General features: G+C 43.9%; 1 protein-coding gene across 1 annotated transcript; it reads right to left on the reverse strand.

Moving 5' to 3' along the window:
* Positions 1 to 803: 803 nt before the first annotated feature.
* On the reverse strand, positions 804 to 4,531 carry RASL11B (RAS like family 11 member B). Its single transcript, XM_085058966.1, has 4 exons — positions 4,351 to 4,531; positions 4,199 to 4,255; positions 3,212 to 3,288; positions 804 to 2,384 (listed from the first exon to the last, which is right to left on the reverse strand). Exons 1-4 carry the CDS (start codon positions 4,472 to 4,474, stop codon positions 1,917 to 1,919), a joined length of 726 nt encoding a protein of 241 aa, XP_084915092.1. The 5' UTR covers positions 4,475 to 4,531; the 3' UTR covers positions 804 to 1,916.
* Between the last annotated feature and the right edge of the window lie 14,522 nt (positions 4,532 to 19,053).

Below are 19,053 nucleotides of genomic sequence, written 5' to 3' on the forward strand. Positions count from 1 at the left end.
GTGTCTGAGTCCTCTGCCTGTGACACCAAGCAATACTCAACAGGTATTGAGTATATATAAGAGGAAAAAACATAAAGCCACCCTTGGGAAATTGGTTTACTTCTATATTAATAAGCTAAGCACTATTTGGTATAAACTTGGACTGGAAGAGCAAGCTCAGTTTTGTTTGCAACTCCAATCCTAAGTCACTTGGCTAGTAACTCATGGTCTGAAGGATCATCAGCAGGACCCTGTCAGTTTCCCTGCACCACTTACTGCAGCTGTGTACTAACAAGGTGAGCCTGTATGGTCGTCAGCCTAGTCCCAGCACAAACTTCCTCCTCAGGAAGGCTCCTAGTAAAGCTGCTTTAAACATGAAAAAGGTAGCTGAAGATTTGCAATTTGATTAAGTTCTTCATTGTGATATAGCTCAAAACATAAATATTCTTTAAAAAAAAAACCTGCAGTCACCTAGAATTCACGTTCTTTCAGGTTTTGACCTACCTCACACCATTCCTTTCTCACTAGAGAGAACTACCAAAGTATTTTTAACAAGTGGAAATGAAGAATCCCATTTTAATTTGAAAGGTCTTTGCCTTATTCAGTTCCTCTCCTAAAAGAATTTCTTAAAAGGAAGTTGTAAAGCAGTTGTGAGAGCTCCCCCGCTGTGGTTTATGCTAATAAAGCAACAGCATAGGCAGGAAAGGACACCTTGCTGTTTCTGCAATGTATGTTAACTACCTTGAGAAAGCTATTACTTTGTCTCAACATTTCAGTGGTTGTTACTCGTTTTTTCTCACCCCCAAAGAACACACAAGGAAACATGCAATTCAAAAATTTAATGTTGTACCAGGCAGTAAGAATGAAAAGTCCACTCCCTAGAAGGAGTAACTGTACATGAAATAAATAAGTTACAGTTTAAACAAAAGCACAACTGGCTTTTTAAAGTGCATGTGTATAAGGCCCTTAGGCTCTGAACTCCATTGGCTCAATATTAAAAAAAAAAAGTAAGTATTTATATAAATCTGCCATGTGTTTAAGAACGAAGAAGGTCTGGCTCAGCTCAGAACAAGCCATCAGCTTCATTGCCTGGAGCCAACCATGCTTCACACCTTTTGTTCTTTTTGTGCCTACTGCACGCAGGAGAGAGAGAAAAGGATGTCTTAGAATGGCATCTGTAATAGACACTCCAACTCCTCACCCGTTCCTCAGAAGCTCAGTGTTGGACCATTTAGTCTGGAGAGTACTTTTTTCAGACAGTAAAAGAGCTGTTTGTAATTAGATATGTTTACACCCTGTGGACAATAGCTTTGCATACAGAGACTGGTCAAGTTGTCAGCAATAACATGGCTAGTAAAAATAAAGGACCATTGTTTACAGTCTTGATGCTCAGTCCTGTCCACTTATTTTACACTTACTTTTACAGAAACTTTTCTTGTTTGCTTATTTGTTTTGAAATACATAGAAAAAACCAAGTTCTACTGTGCAATAAAATTAAAGAGTTGCGTCATGCTGTCCTTTATCCATGTGAGAACAAAACTCAAGTGGTTACTTCTGAACAGCAACCTGCAGTTCAGGGCATTTCCCTGCTCAAGTTGAGTTTCAGCAAAAAGGTTGTTTCTGCAAAATGAATGTCAAATCTGTCCAACTGGGAAAAAAGGCAAATTGTTTCATGTACTAAAAAGTTTCCTTTCCAAATGAAAATACTGTTCGGCAAGTTACATCCTAAAACTATTTTTCAGGAGGTTTTGGGTTGGTTTTTTCTTTTCTAATCTGATAATGTTCCTTTTTTAAGCAATTGCTTAAAGACTTCTACCATGCAAAAGGCTACTCAAACCATCCTCCTTTCACAATGCCTTGGATTCTACATGGGGTAGTGTTAAACACCCCAGGTTTCAATCTCAAGCTAAACGCTGGGTAGATCAAGGGCAGCGCTGTCAAACGGAAGTGACAGTCCTCACTTTGGCAGACAAAGCTTGCTTAAACCTTCTCTTCAAATCCTGCATGTTGGGTGATTTTGGCCGTGGAATAAGAGAGGTTCTCCTCCTCTCAGGGGTGCTGGTTATTTGCTGTTTATTGACTTCTTTACAGAGGAGATGGAAGGCATTGAAGACATTGTTATAGTTTTCACTGACAGATACTTCATAGAAAGTACAGCCCAGCATATTGGCCAGCTGAAGTCCCTGCTGAGGCTCCACCTCTTTGATATGCAAGAGATCAGCTTTGTTTGCCACGATGACAACAGGGACCATGTTCCCTGGATGCAGCTGACGAACGTGATGGTAAAGGTGACTGAGTAGTTCAAAGCTCTTATAGTCAGTGATGGAGAAGACAATCACCAGGGCATCTGCCCAGCGAATGCATCTGTTCAGCTGCTCATTACAATCCAGACTGTGTTCATGGATCTGAAAAATGAATGGTCTCAAATTAGATAGCTGAAGTCATAAAAGATTAAAGGAACCTGTCTTCAAGAGTCTGTAAAGCCAAATAGCATTTTACAGCTTCAGACATATATTTGGATTTCACATAGTAAGTATGAACTTAATCTGAGCATAGCGAATAAATGCAGATGTTGATTCAGCTGCAAAAAGCTGGAATTTAACACTGGAGTTTGCTATACTCAAATGGAAAATTGACCTGAGTAGTTCTGCATGCAGAGAAAGACTTTGTAGTTCCACAGAATGGGAAATTAACTGGCTAGACAGTAAGTCTGGGGAAGCAAAGATATGAGCTGGAAGCATTTAGACCTGGAGTGTTGCCCAGTTCAAAAAGGCAACAATCCAGGATTACTCAGGTCTATACATTCAAAACTTTTAACTTTTGACACACTAATGAGCACAGCCACAATGTAGCAGACTTTGTCATACGCATTTATGAAGCTTGCTGGGCAGTGGTCATGACATTTGTTTTCACATATACCTTATTTGCACAGAATCGTTTCTGGGTTTGTGCCTAACGTTCCCAATATACAGGAATAAGGCACTTCAGTAATTCAGCCGCTCAAAAGTAATGGCTCTCCAGTGAACAAATGATTCAGTGAAACAGTCTCTCAACACAGCTGGCTTGACTGGTTAAAACACAAGTTACCAGCTCTCCCACACAGAACATGAAACTCTGAAATGGATAGCAAAATATTTTATAGAAAGACCGTAACAAGATGCTGCACAGAGGGATGTAAGCACACAAACATTTAGAGCTTCTCTGGTAAACTGCATGGTTGCATCTAGCTCACCTGAACTCCTGGAGTATCTTGCACTTGGATGGCCAACATCTCTCCATCCACCTGGATGTGCCTGCTGTAGAGATTACCTGACAAAAACACCAGCAGGTTCACAAGTACAGTCACCACGCTACAGACAAATGTTGCTTCTGCTGCCCATTCTGCTGCCCCTTGATCATTCTTAAAGACTGTCTTAGCTTGAATGGTGATGGTAAGTGTGCAAAATAACCAGCTTTTTTCACACAAAAAAGCAGTTTTCTTGTCATTTAGTATTTCTACAATTTAGTGAAGCTCTCTGTTGGCTGGCCTGTAAGATTTTCTGGGTTGGTTGGTTTTTTTTCATTTGTTTGGCTTTTTCAAGTAATTCCCTCAACCGAAGGCTGTATATTTCACACGGGCATTAGCTTAGACTCCTCACTGTACTCATTGAACGAGGTACATAACATCACATCTCCATTTTCCCCTTTAAGCTGGCCCTGCCTAGCTCGTGTAGCCGCTGGCACTCACTTTGCAAAGAACAATACAACAGTTGGTTTACAGAATGTGTTCCTGTTTAGCTAAACGACTCCTTCACAAAAGGGGCACTTTCACTACATAAAGTGGATTCTGTTAGAGACCTGCGGTACAACCCATCTCTTGAGCTGCTGCGATCACAACCCGCATGTGGCTGTGCCTGGCGTGCCCCTCTCCGAGGGCTGCGAGCAGAGCGGGGAGGGAAGCGGCTCTCCGGGAGCCAGCAGCCGCCGCACCCTGGGGATTCGGGCCGGGGACAGCACCTGCCCAGAGCCCCCGCGGTCCCGGGGGGAACGAGCGAGCTCTTCCCTTCCCACCCGTGCCCCGGCTCCACGCTGGGGTTTGCACACTCTCTCTCAGGGCTCGCACCCCGCGCCACCAGCCCGGGCAGCAGCAGGGGCGGCACCGCAAAGTGCTCTGCCCCCGGCGGTGCCCCCTGCCCGCCCTCCATCCCGCCGGCAACAAAGCCGCGCCGCCGCTGCCTACCTGCGTTCCGCTCATAGTCCCCGATGAACCGCCGGGTGAGGAACCGCACCACGAGCGCTGCGGGCAGGCAAGGACAGGCACCATTAGCCGCGCTCCGCCGCCCCGGCCGCCGCCAGCCCCCCACCCCTCGCCCCGGCCGCCGCCCCCCTCACCTGTCTTGCCCACGCCGCTGCCCCCCACCACGGCGATCTTGACGAGGCGGGGCCGGGCGCTGGCGGGGCCGTCGCCGCCGGGCGCGCACTCGGCGATGGTGCACATGCTCTGCGTCAGGCGCATCCCGCTCCGCGACCCGCGCCCGCCGCTGCCGCCGCCGCGCCCCCGGCCCTTTTCTCGCCCCCGCGTCCCGCCCCGGGCCCCGGCGGCCACTCAGAGCGCCCGAACACCGCCCCGTCCCGCCCCGAAACACGCCCCGAGCCTCACCCCGCCCCTCCGGCCGGGAGAGCGGCGGCGGGGGCGCGGCGGGGTGGAGTAGCCGCGCCTCGGGAGGGTCTGTCCGTACTGAGGAGTCTGGGTGTGTGTGTGACCTCCCCGCCCTTCGGGGGTTATACACCCGCAGCGCCGCAACGGCGGCGGATCGAGTTTTTTCCGAAGATCACAGCACCGTCTTCTCCCAAAAGCCCGCCAGGCTGACGGAAACGCGCGGCGTCCATAGAGGCTCAGCCACCTGCCTGGTTCCCGGGCTGGCGGCGACATCGGTGCTGTGGGTGTCAGTCTGGCCGCCCCACACCTCCTGTGTCCACCCCTGGATGCCTTGCCCTGCCTTGCCTTGCCTTGCCTTGCCTTGCCCTGCCTAGCCTTGCCTTGCCTTGCCTAGCCTAGCCTAGCCTTGCCTAGCCTAGCCTAGCCTTGCCTTGCCTTGCCCTGCCTTGCCTTGCCCTGCCTTGCCTTGCCTTGCTGTGAGAGGTGAGAGCAGAGTATGAAGCACGCCTGGGGCTGAGCAGTGCTGGGTACAACACAGGAGCTGCTCTCCTCGCTGGCCACCAGGTCACCACCAGAGGCGATGGTGAGTTAGCTTAGTGAGTAGTGGGTGTATTGTAAGGTTACTGAGGTCGTAGTGGGGAAAAATTGTCTCCTAGTTTCAGTTTGAAATAAATAGATAGGTAAAACAGATTTAAGGAAAGGTATTCAAAGTCAAAAGCGGAAAGAGTAAGACATACAATTAGAAAAAAAATCAACAAGGCTGAAGGACTCAAGGACTTGAATACAAAGGCAAGACTGGATTTCTCTGTGGCAATGCAACAGAAATTATCTGGACATTGTACCTTGAGCAAAAGGAAAGGGTTTAATGGAAGATTACCTAACATCTTGGCAATTAAGGTCATTGAAAATGGGGAACCTAAAGGTAAAAGTGAAGAGGATCCCTCTCGTAAGAAAGTTTTGTCTTCAAGATGAGGAAATGCAGAAGATAAATAATGTCAGCTAGAAGTAGTTACCTCAACCAGGGAAAAAGGAGTAGGGAGGTGCAGTCGTGCAGTCAGAGGGGCATACAGATTGAAGGAAGCCTGACAATATTTAGAAAACCAAGAGCATTTTACTTCTAATTTTAATAAGCATGGATGCAGAAGAAAGATGAGTAATGGGAAGAAAGTCATGGGTAATTATTGCAGTGGGGGAAAACAAATGGTCTTGTTCAGAGTGCAAACAGGCCAAGTGTGTGGGGATGAGGTGAAAGGAGCACAAAGTTTCACTCTAGCACTCAAGTGAACAATGCACACTGCATTGAAGAAAGAGGGGAAATAATTTGCAATAATCTATACAAATTTAGAAGGAAAGAATAATTAAAGATATGAGAATAAATGGAATAAATATTAAGTATGCAGTTACATGAGATGTCGCTTCTGCAAAATATCTTTCTCTGTTTCCCTTTTTCTTCAAGAAAGGAAATGTGGTATATATAATCTATTTGGGATCAATAATACCTGATGCTGTCCAGATAGGAAACAGCTGTTGAATCAGAAGAGCATGTGGATCAGGAGACAATGACAGAGGGGTGATTTATATGGGAAGCGTCAGACTGAAGGAAAGTGCTCTGTGTGATTCATCAATATTCCTGTCATCCTTCATGTTTTCATTACAGTAGTGTCATCAAGAACACAAGCATGCTTATGAAATCTGCTGTTGACAGAGCTGGGAGCAGTGTACTGCAAAAACTGTATGTCTGTTAGAACAGGTTTAATGAAAATATAATTAAATTTGATAACTTTAATGACATGCAGATATTAATAAAAAAAATTTCTTTTATCGGCTATTAAGCTCAGCACTTGGGTAATAAAGACTAGCTAATCTCAAGATGAGTAGGAACTATTTAAAAAGGGAAATGTAAACCTAGAAATGTCAGATAAGTAATTTCAGAAAATATCTGCAGTAGAGTGCATGATTCTGTCAGCCAGTCAAGAGTAAATCAGTGTTTGTCATAGTTTAACCCCAGTCAGCAACTAAGTACCTCACAGCTGCTTGCTTACTCTCCTCTGCCTGCCTCTCTTGGAAGGAGAATCAGAGAGAAAGCAAAGCTCATGGGTTGAGGTAAGAGAATAGTCCAATAGTTGAGACAAAATAAAATACACAGAAGTGGGGCTTAGAAAATGGAGGAGCCAGGAAAGTTAAAACTAAGGGCCAATGTCAGCATAAGTGAGTATAAGCTCAGTCAGAGAAGCAAAACACTGGAACAGATCTCTAACAAGAGCAGCAAGAGCAAAATCAAGTCTAATTTCTGCAAAATTGAGCTGGAGGATTTTATAGAAGGAAATACATGGTGTACTTCAGTGGCAGTGAGATTCAATGATCCCTTCTAGAGGCCTACAGAGAGATTTCTAACACCATTCCATAAATAAATATGCTAACATTTAGTGATGCATACAGCAGTGGTGTCTCCAACACATAAAGGGGTGTGGTAGAAACCACAGAAAGAGGAAACGGGAAAGGGTGATGAAAATGAGACAACGCCTCAATAAACTGGTTTTACAAAGGAGATTATTAATTAGGGACTGGATAAAAGTGCTAAAATAACTGGAGAATAGCATCTTCTTCCTCTGTCTCAAAACACCAAAAGCAAAACAATCAGCCAGATTAAAAGGTGAAACTTTTGAAAAAACTGAGATACAAAATATGTTCTTTTAAAATGCATACTTGAGTCACTGAGTCAATTTCTGTAGGAAGGCACTGGAACAAGCACTAAAATTATATCTGTAATAAAAGGAGTGCACATTTATAAATAAGGAGGAGATGCATTTTTCAGTACTTCATGCTACCTCAGAATTCATTAGCAGCAGTAAATAATCTTCTCAAATTTTGCACGAATTTCTTAAGTATTATGGACCAGAAGGAACTCTAATGTGGTGTGGACAGGCTTTCTCATCCACCAGCCTTTTAAATAAAAGAATTATTATATCATCCTTTCGGGCAGAAATTACTGCTGTCAGAGACGAGGCCTTAGCCAGATGGTCATGGAGCAGGGCTGGTGGGAATACACTTCCACACTTCAAGGATGTATTCCTATAGCTCACTTTATGCTGCTGTACAGAGGGTGTGTTTGGATGTGGTTTACACTTTCAATAAACATATTTCCATTCACAGCCAGGGAATAAACCTTACTTTGTTATCTAGTGCTTTGGTAATTCTAACTCATGTCCTAAGAGAAACAAGTGCTGTGGACACAGTGTGCAAAAGCACAGTCAAAGGCTGCTCATTCCAGATGAGTATTTACTTTCCAAAGCACTGTGAGGTCTTTCTGTGGCTTTATAAGAGTAAATACAAGAAAACTCCCTTTCCATGGCACAACATATGTGTTCCATGCTCCCAACATTTAAAGCCAAGTGAAGCAGCCCCTGTGAAAATCCCAAAAAGACTGGAGCTCATCCCTCCTCCGACACAGCCCTGCACCACCTTCCAAGAGCAAAACAAAAGAGGGAGGGAGCAGAGATATTAAAAGAAACTACTTAAGCAGGAAAACAACTTCTCTCTGTACTGGGAGAGATCTCCCAGCCAGCAAAGGCCAAGCTTACAGAGCAAGATAGGATCTTCATTCCAGGGGAGAGAAAGGCGGGAGAGAGGGAACGACATGCTCCATGCACTCTCACCTACTCACAGGCCCTATGTGGTTTCTATAGCAGCACAATAGCAGACATTTTTCTCTCTCCACAAGAAAGCCTGAGTAATGTTCTGCAATTATATTAGTCTGCATTTTAATCAGATTTTATCTTCTTTTAAGCTTGCATTTTTTTCCCCATTTCCTCTTTATGTAATGCTACCAAACTAATCCAAGAAGTGAAAGGCTCAAGGTTTTGTTTTTCATTCAGGGCTGCCCATCTGCTGTCAGTATTTTTTGTGCTGGTTTGTGCCCCCACAGTACAAGCAGTTGTTCTGCACACAGTGTGCTGGTTTGATCTGAAAAGTGGGGGGAAGCCCCAGTGACAAAATGTCTTGAATTAATACACTCTCTAATACTTCATTAAAAAATGTATATGAGAGAACATTGCAGAATTTTTGTTTGCCATTTTAGCAACTCCTCAGGATCTATATTAAAGCCTTCTAAAAATTATGGCATTAAAGTGACATTACCAGCCTCTCTAAATCTCACCTGATGTTACAACAGAGTCAGTTCATCAGGAGGTAATGCCTGGGTTGCGTTAGGGAAGGTCAATGACAAGTCCTGCTCTTCCAGGCCAACTGTGGGATGATGTTGGCACTGGCAGAGGAGTTCTGGGGCTGGTACAGTTTCTCTCAGCTGCTAAGTAAATGAAGAGTTTGTTTCATGTGCCACCTGCAAGTCTGTCCTCTGCAGATCCTTTAAGTTTGTGGAGTCGTCACCCAGAAGTCACATCCCTGAAACTACAGAGAGGGAAGGCAGCTTTGATTAACACCTCCCCAAATTTCAGCTGGCACCTCTGGGCATGCAGCAATTGGCCAGCTGGTGAGTGGTCCTGGGTGCTCGTGTCCTGCCCTGCTCAGGGTCTCAGCCAGGATGGCACAGCCCTGAACATGGCTTGAGCTGGCCTTGTGCCGAAGTCGAAAGATACTGAAAACTTTACATTTCTAATACAACACCTTTAGGAAGAAGGATGTAAATTCAAGTCATAGCTACATACTACAACAGAAAATTATGATGAGTGAATGTGTAGGTTGTAAAGTCAAATGCAGAAAATATAGAATATGCCAGAAATAAGATTGCCTGGGCAACCTTAACTCATCCTCCCACAGGCATATGCATTTTATGAGAACCTTAGCTGCATAATGTTCTACCATTACACTGTCTCCTGTCATACTGGCAGTCTGTCTTCTATTTGCCCATAGGAACAGAGAACCTAAATATACTTGAAGATGTGAATGTTATTCTGCATTTCTTTTACATCCTCAGTTAATCAGTGCATGCTCCAACACAGGAAGTATTCCCTTAGTACAGGAATTACTAACTCTTTCATAGGCTTTTTATGGTGTATAGCAAAGATGCATGAGAAAAATTCAAACTCCAAGTGAGCTAGGCTGCCTAAGCCTGGCATGTACCTGCCACTCCAACTCCTTCCAGTTGCTACCTCATCTTGAAACACCTCAGCTCTTTATACACCCAAGTACTCTGAGGCAAAGTCCCACAGACACACTGCATTGAAGCAGGGACTGCTGCCCTGAAGTTTCTGATGTGAGCAGCTGAAACATGGAAGGAATCCTTCTCTCTCTTTACCTGAATGAATGTCAAATCCCTCAGGACACTGGAACAACTTGGGCAGGAAGACTGAGAGAACCACACCTCAGCCTACACGCCAGACCACATCTCTGGGGCTGCTTCTGTAAGTGTCACAAACTGGGGCCAAGGGCTTCCTTGAAACCAAGCAGGAAAGAGACAACTTGCATATAGAGGAAGCAAGCATGGCAGTAGAGCATGTTAGGCCAGGTACCTGGCAGGGAAGGGTGATGGGGTGGGTGGGAGCTCCCCAGCAGTACCAGTACCAGGTCTTCCCACCCATGCTCCAGGTGTTAGTGGTGCAGCAAGGGGCTGTAAGGGCAATCAAGAGGTGAAATGCAAATTTCACAAGAAGAGAGGAGGAGGGCTTGCTTAGCCTAGCAAATTGTTCCTGTGAGGGGAGATGATAATTACCTGCTGCCAGTCACAAGAGATGGATCACGGAAGAGAGCAGAGTTCTTTAGAGCAAGGAGCAACTCATCAAAGGGTTTTCCTAATGAGTGGGTTTTGCAGACCTTGAATACTTAAAAGAGCTGGGTACTGTATTCGTCCTGCTTTGCAGTAGGAAATGGATCTACATACCATTTTACAAATGCAATTGCTGTTAGCAATTTGTAACAGTTTTTTTAAAAGCCTGGAACTATTGAGATTTCCATAAGGAACCAAGTGATTCAAAACATTTCTTCAATATCCAAACTAGATAAACAATAAAAAGGTAACAGGGAAAACTGTGAAGTAAATGGTTCCTACTTGGAAATACTACTAACGAGCTATACAGGTGTGCAGACTACAAGAAGATGATTATATTCTGCTTCACTGTGTTTCTGTATCATAAATGTCTATATTCTGTTTTGTTTGAGGCTAAAGACCACAGATGATACTTTGTGAAGGATGTGTTTTAAGGCATGTAAATGAGAAAATATTGCTGTCTACAAGGCAGTCTTAAGAGTCTTAAAAACATTTTATTCATCAAAGTTTCAGGATCGTCATTAGCATTCACACAATTACTATGCAGGCAAATGACTACAGATAGGCAGCCAAAAATTGTCAGAGGAATGGCATTAATTTTTATTAGCAAAAAAATGAGACTTTGCAGCTACTGCAACACTCAACATTTTACTAACAATCCATTTTTCAACAGTGCACTGTTCAGCTGGCTAAATACGCACAAGGATTAAACACAGGAAGCTTGAGAGCAGACTCTGTCATCTGTGTTTGTTTTCTATGAACCCCTTTGTGATAATGATGAACTGCACCACAACAGAGAAGTATGGTTTAGTGCTATTGTATAGATGACTCATATGGCATCTGCAGTTTGAAAAGAGCACAGGTTTTTGGTTTTTTCTTTTTTTCTTTTTTTTTTTTTCTTTTTTTTTTCTAAATAAAACAAGTTGTCAGTCCAAAAATAGAAAGAACACTTGGAAGAGTGCAGCTCCTGGAAGAGTTACAAATTCCATCTACCGAAAACACAGAGGTTGGTATGCTGGGGCATCTCTGCAGAGGATATTGTGTGAAAGCCATTAATTCTTCATCTGGAATGTAAATCTATGCCGTCCAAATGGGATTTAAGTATTTCAAGGTAGAACTTCAGTTCCCTGCTGGAACCAGACTTAACCAGTTGGGCAATTTCCATGGTCGTTTTTGTATTTGCTTTCTTGCTCAGAGCCCAGAGTTATTTGCCCACGCTACCTGCAGTGCTGTGGTGTGGTATGGCTGGAATGGGTCCCCAGGCGAGGAAGGAAATGGGGCCCTGGTCCCACCAGCCTCCAGCTTTTCTCCTCCTTTCACCCTGGCACAGCATCCCCAGCAGCCTGCAGGGCAATAGCATGGCTGGCCAAGTCGAAGTGGACACCGCTGCTGCAGAACATTCAATTGCACATTTTAAGGTATAATAGCATATTAATAACAGAGAGAAAGAAAAGCATCAATTACAGATAGAAGGAAAATGATTCCATGTGTGTCTTATGCTATAACAGAGCACGTTTACCTTCTGCCCTAAATATGCAGGAACTCTGAAAAGAAATAATCTTGTTTGCCCGGAATAGCCTGGAGACATGTTTTTGTGGCTGAACTACAACTTACCTTTAACTCAGTCTCACTGATTTCTCAAAAACAGACATAAAAAGTCTCAACATATGAATACATGTCATGTTTTCTTCTGAATGAGTCACAGAAATCTCCACCAAATGAGAAAGAAAAATGCTAACAAGAGAGCAGATTTTTTCCTACCTTGTAGCTAGAAGCTATAGAACCAAGAGCCTCAGACAGGCTGTGCCAGGGTGCCCTGATGCACTATGGCTTGGGGTGAATTTTATCCAGCTGCCTAGGAAGTATTTGTCATTCAAACCAGATTGGACTACAACCTGAGGAAGTTTCTTGTTCACACTGCCCCAAATATAGCCTGGCACTACTAATTCTTGTTGGACATAGCTGAAGACATGAAAGGGAACCTAAGCTTAAACTAGTTCCTTTGGGAAAGGTCTCTCTCCTGGGTGTATGCTGGGGCAGCAAGTTTTGTTGAGAGGTATGAGTATGAGGCCCAGGGAGCAAACCAGCTGGCTAAAAGCAGAGGGATTTCCACCTGGATCTGTTGGTTTAATGTGGGTTTTCCTTCATTTCTGGTTTCCAGGGAGTCGCACTGTGAGGGGATGGCCGCAGAAGGGATGCAAATACACCACAGCAATTGTCCAGACAGGACAGATGGCTTGCACTGATGGCAGCCTTACACAGGCCAGCAAGTCTTTGGGCTCTTCCAGGGCTCCCAGCGGCAGACTAGCCACCATTTAGGAAGTAGTACTGGGCTTGGTTTTGTTATTACAAAACATAAAACTCTCTGCAATATAACCTAAACAATCAAGACAGCCAATGGCTTATCCTCATTTCAGTATTGCTCCTGAGGCCTCACAACAATGCTGTGCTCTTTGCATCAGGGACATTCACCTGTGCTGGGAGCAGGCTGCAGAGCAGTGGCTTCAGGGCAGCTCAGCTACCAGTGGGCTTTGTCTGACCTCAGGGCTTCTCTGCCTTCACCTATTAGCTGGCAAAGGGAGGATGGGAGCTACAGTCTCCATGTCAACCTGAAATACTGCACTTTACATTTAAGATGAAGCAGCTTTTAAATTAAAAGTACTACTCTTCATCCCTTTGTTTGAGTATGTAAGAGAATGCCTAATTATTTACCACTGTACCACTGATGCAGTATGTATCTTCCTAGGAGTTCAATTCCACTGATGATATTAATAAAAGTTTACATTAGTTTCCTTTGTATGGGAATAGAATTACAGACTACAGAATGTGTTCCCATAGTCTGAAGTTGGGGGAAAAAAGGTGTCTAGAAAATCTGGGAGAAATTATGCTTTTTCACAGTTCTGTTTGTAAAACACATTTTTTCTTTTATAGTGAAAAAGAATTCTGGCCAAGATTGCCTTGTGACTCAAGACATTATTTCAAATTGCCGAAAAGAATACTAAGAAAAAGCATTAAGATAGCTGTAAAGCAAGCTATATGCTTGCTAAGAGCAATAGAAAAAAAATTGTGTAATAAGACAGGCTTATGAGCAGTTCCAGTTAGAATCAACTACTGGAAAATTAGGCAATGTTGAAATTTAATACATATTGGTTATTACTGCATTCTAGACAAAGAATCACTGTATCTGCAGGTCTAACTACAAACAGTAATTCTCCCCAGTAGTTATTGTCAGCATCTTTCCTGAATTCCCATGGGTGTGAAAAGGAGTAGGTTTTGCACAAAAATAATTAAGAGAACCAGTCAAATGAGGTGTTATTGTGGCCATACTATTTAGCTGTAGATGTAGATAACAGCTGACTCACTGCTTAAAATCCCACGTTCTCTAACGTCTTGACATCTGAAATAGCTGAAACATCACAAACTGATAATAGGATTTCTAACTGAGAGGCAGAAGTATTTTGCATTAATATTACATATAGCAATGAATGAAACATTAACACGTAACCAGAATGTTTTTCACTTGTATTTGAGCAGTAACTGCAGTCTCAGCTGTTTCAAAATATGTATTCTTTCAAAATACCAGGAGGCAGTGGTACATAAAAGATTCATTCTCTTTTGTTCTGTGAATCAGCTATGAAAAAACTGAAGTTGCAGTTCATTCTTCTGTTCTCTCAGCAAGCAGTACAACTACATTATTACTGGTCTGGGAGAGACTGAACTGTTAACTCTGAAATAACAACTGAACAAAAAGTCAGTGCTCAATAAAAATACTCCAGGGAAAAAAACAGAACAACTTGCTGAGAGTACAAGAAAGAATAATTCTCTCAAACTCTACTCATACAGTATTTTCTAAACCAACATTTACATTTATTAAAGGATGTCCCATTTTCTTTGGCTGCTAAATCTTTTGTAGAAGTGGAAAACTTTGTTCAAAGTTATAAGAAAATATTGCATTTACAGAAAGAAACTTTTTTCCAAGATTCTCTGGAAGCTGTACAGCAGCTCATCTATGCCAATTTAGCTTACATTTTTTTCCAACATTAGGACGGACTGTCTTTTAGTTAGCAAAGAAGTCCTAACCAAGGTTATTTTATTTGTCATTTCTCATAATTTTAAATAAAATACAGAGGCAAATTATGTGAGTTTTGGGTTGTCTTTCAGGCCTGTAACCCCACTAGCAATTAAAAATTTACCCAACATATTCTCAGGGAAAAAGTCTTTAAATATGATAAAAGAAGCATACAGCAAGCAGAGAACAGAAAACAAATTCTACAAAGGAAGTGAATCACAGCCAACACTTTCGATGGGGAGAGAGAAGGAGGCTGTGGGCAGGCTGGATATGGAGCCCCATGGCAGCACTCTGAGAAGGGGGGTGTGGGAAGAATGCATTCACATGGTAATATTTTGTAGTCCATAATGCTTGTGTTTCTTAAACAGAGCCATACAGACATACTTTTTGCAGGTAGTTGTTTTAGTTGTTACATCCTTGACGTTCTGTCAGTCACCAAAAGTGACAGCAATGATGGGCAGCAGCACCTATGGACTGAGACATGAGCCTGCTGCCTGCCTCACCTCCTGGCTCTGCCAGCAGCTATGGACTCTGGAGATCCAAGGAGCAGAGAGAAACGCAAGCAGATTCATTTGCTTCAGAAAACAGAGGAACTGTTGCCATGAGCAGAAGGGGTAAGTAAGTAACTTTTCTCTTTTGCTCAGTCCAGCCCAGCCTCAGTGCAAGGCCAGATCTGGAGCTCAGTGACATCGCCAGGGATTCTGGAGTTCGGTGGCTTTGTCTCAGAGTCTCCAGGAGGTGAGTGCCCTGCTACACCTGAGGTGCCCAAAGTTAACTTGGGAGCCACCACTGACAGCAGCAGGTACCAAAATGTAAAGGGATGGCCAACACCTTGAACAGCAGTGATCATGGTTCTGCCTCTGGTCACAGCTCAGGATGAAACATGACATGTCCCGATCCCCTGGCTCCATCTTCATGTCACCCAGCCTAGCACCAAGCCAAGCCCAACCAAACTCCCATGCCTTTCCTCACCAGCACCCTTGTCCCATACAGAGTCACATGCTGAGCCCAGCCCTCATGCTTGTCTGCCTGCTCCTACGCTATGCCTTGAGAGGTCTTTAGGTGTCCTGAGCCAAAAGCACAGCTCCTGCATTGGTGGCATTCCTGCAGGCTTCAGTGCCAGGCCCCCCTCACACCTCAGGCCCTGCTGGGCAAGAAGCTGGAGCTTCCCCCATCCTCCACCAGTGCTGATGGGACACCCCAGACAGCAGCTGGCTGCCATGCCAGTGGGGCCAAGAGGACCACAGAGACATCTCTAGTTTGGGGTTCACAACTCCTCATGGTCTTACTGGTGGCATGGGCACTGATGCTGGCACACGGCAGTGGTGCTGTACAGGAGGTGAATGGCCTGGGTCTGAGGTCAGGACACCCTGCTTCTCATGGCAAGTTCACTCCCACAAGGGTTTTATTTCTGTTATTTTTTTTGTCCTCTCAACAACTTTTCATGTATTTTCCCCTGGCTAATTGCCATAAAGATCATGTAAGATATTGCCAGTGGTTTGTAGGTGAAGCTTGTGCCTTCAAGCATGGCTTTGTTGGGAAATGTATGAGGAAACATAAGCATGATGAGGGTGCAGGGCTGTTGAGGCTCCCAACGAGAGGCTGCCAGCATGGGCAATGAGGCTGCATACAGAATATGTACAATTTACATTTCATCACATATTACTGGAGGACATGTACTTCATGTCTACAAAATGAAGCTGTTATTACAAGATGAAAATCCATACTCCACAAGGTTTGTTTTTGGCCTTGCTGCAAGGCTGTGCTCTGAGGAGCAGAGCTGTAGTGAAAGCGTGAGGGACACGCTCTGATTCACTGTGCAATCCAGCAAGAGCTTCCAAACCATGGAGCAGTTGTTTTTCCTATGGTCTCCAAATGGCTTTTGTTCGCCTGCCAAATTCAGCTGACATGTCCTGCCTTGCAGCCCTTTGTGAAGAAAGAGCAGACCCAGATGGCACACGGGTAGTCACAGCCAGGGCAAGCTCCTCCGAGCTCAGACATACCCCAGCCCACAGAGAGGCAAAATTGTGGATAAGGAAATGCAGTATCTTTCAAGGAGATGAATGGAAGCAATATGTGTTGTGTACTAGTGGGCTATGATTTTGTGGTGCATGCTCTTTTTTTGAGACAGCTAAAGATTAATGTGGCTCTGTAAGAAACCTCAAACAAGACCGCTGATACAAGAAACATATGAGCTCTTGAACCAGCACCATTGCTCCAAGAGGTTTCTTAGGCCTTCTGCTAGTGCCTTTCTACATACTTGCTTCTTGAAATCCCCAGTATTCAATCAGCTTTAACAAGAGGAAATGTGCTGTACACAAAAATAACATTAGGGGAAAAAAAGTACATGTAGGTGATTTCCTAATTGCAAAGCTATGTTACTTCCTAATTGCAAAGCTATGTTGCTTCCAGTTCTGAATTGTATCAAAAGTGACCTGAATTGCCTGGTTTTCCATTTTGCCCATCTCTGGAATGAGACAATAATCTTTCACATCATCATCAAGTACACAAAGGTGAGTGGATGAAAAGCACTATCAAGTTGTGATGCATCCTTAGTAAAATAATGGCTTGCAAAAACAGAAAAAGTGCAGGTTCTTTCAAAGTTCAAGTGAGGCCAGGTTGTCCTGACTAAGGATGAAGGTTGGAGGAGCTTTCTGAGAGTGAAGTCTCATGATTCCCTAGGAGGGATTAACTTTTATCAATTTGGCGAGGTGGCAGAGCCACCTACCAACAGTTAAATCAAGGATGAGGCAAAAAGTCTGGAGGCTTTGCCTGCTCCTTTCAGTGGTGGTCATCCTCTCCTGGGACATAGCCAAAGCAGCTTCAGGAGGACATCCATAGGACCTTCTGTGGCCCAGCAGAGCTTGACAGGGACTTTGCTATCAGCCAGAGTCAGTCAGAAGGATACAAAGCCAGTCCATTCCTTATGTCCAAGGGGTCACGTGATGATCTTGGTTGTATGAACACTGATGCTGTGCAGTTTCTTAGACCTAGCTTTACTAAGACACTTAGTAGTGGCAGTGATGCTCAGAGACACAGGTCAGTTCTTTGAGTGCAGATCTTCAGCTCACTTTTTGCTTCGGAGGGCAGAATGATGGAGACTGCCTATGACTGCCCATGACAGAGGAGAGGCAGAAGAGCTCATCCAGAAAGCAGAAGACCTAGAGTCAGTATTCTCCTCAGCCTGAAATGAGTCAAAGCCACATCTTGCTCCCTTCAGGAGTCTTGTCCAGCCTCTGGACTGAATAATTCTGTGGAGACAGGGCATTCCCTGCCTCTTTTCTCAAAGCAGAGTGCTAGAACAGACAAGAAACAAGTTTCAGAGGGCCAGAGAGAGAGAACAAGCAAGAAAGTGCCTCTCTGTGTCATCCACTATTGCAACATTCAGCTGAAGGAATGAGGTAGTGGTTTCAGAAGAGTTTATATATTTTCAGCCAATGCTTTACAACACTAAATATTGAGAGGGGAAAATACCCAGCTAAAAACTTTTTATTTAATGAAATACAGAATTCTTCATTGGCATTTATTAACTCTGAATGGTAAAAGGACTTTAAGAGCTGTATAGATCCATTCCAGCTGTGAGAATAATTAACATGGACAGTCCTTCTCTTGAAAAATAAAAGGTTTCTTTAGCAACAATGACTGTTGCTAGAATGCCATATCCCACATGAGCAGAGGCAAACCAATGATTCCTTCATACTTCAAGCTGGAAAGGTAGAGGCTGCTGTTCTGTTGATGAATGTAACCTTCTGTCTCTCACTAGAGCACAAACTGGACACAAGCTCAAGCCAACCTCTATCATTAAAAGGAGTCATATGCACTGTGGCAGCTGTCCAGACCTCCCTTGGAGCCTTCTCATGCCAGGTGGAATCAGGGCTAGTCCAAAGACACTACTTCATAGACCAGTCCTGTAACTATTACAGCCAGAGGGTAAGATCTGCAGTGGTGATAACAGGGGATCAAAGATTGCCAACTCAGCAGCAAGGCAGCCTAACAGTGACCACTTGGGGGGGATGGGTGGATTTGTTAAGGGCATGAACAAGTGCATGGATTTTGTGGTGTTCATTTTCTCCCGCCACCCTGACTTTTCTTTTGAGAACAGCAGGGGATAGAAACCAAGAGTGATACAGACTTCTGAAATTCTGAGAGAGGGAGTGAAGGTCAAGTTCAATTATTTCTTATTTGATAAGCAGGGAGCCACTAGCCAGGATATGGAGACAGGGCAATGTGCCTGCATGTGTTCTGCACCCTGGACTTGCTGCTAATGCTGCCCTGTCTGCCAGAGATGTTTAATGCTGCTCCGGTCCATTTTCAGAGGCTGATGCTTTCTGTTCATTATCAGATTTCTTATTAAAAGGACAGCATTAGATTTTACTCTTGAATCCATTTTCTTGGTACCCAGAGATGTCACCAAACATTAATTCACAAGAACCATGACACTTATATGTTGAAGTCTGCCTTGTACCTGAAACCTGAGAAGTACCATCTTAGAAATAGTTGAGTTAAATAAGACAAAAAATACACAGAATAAAAGGTGTTTGTACTGCTTTTCAAAAATCACTGCATATTCAACATAGTAGAACCCTGCACAAAGGTCAAGTTTTATATCAGATCTTTGAATGGAAATAAAAATGCTTTAAAAAG

This window comes from Lichenostomus cassidix, chromosome 4 (assembly GCF_008360975.1).
Source record: "Lichenostomus cassidix isolate B80296 chromosome 4, HeHo_3.0, whole genome shotgun sequence".
NCBI classification, from domain to species: domain Eukaryota; kingdom Metazoa; phylum Chordata; class Aves; order Passeriformes; family Meliphagidae; genus Lichenostomus; species Lichenostomus cassidix.

What these genes read in the sequence shown, in the direction of transcription:
- RASL11B (XM_085058966.1), bottom strand. Translation starts at nt 4,474, where the DNA reads ATGCGCCTGACGCAGAGCATGTGCACCATCGCCGAGTGCGCGCCCGGC. An exon ending in CAGCGGCGTGGGCAAGACAG is followed by an intron (nt 4,256 to 4,350) that starts GTGAGGGGGGCG and finishes GCCTGCCCGCAG; the next exon opens with CGCTCGTGGTGCGGTTCCTC. An exon ending in GGACTATGAGCGGAACGCAG is followed by an intron (nt 3,289 to 4,198) that starts GTAGGCAGCGGC and finishes TGTTTTTGTCAG; the next exon opens with GTAATCTCTACAGCAGGCAC.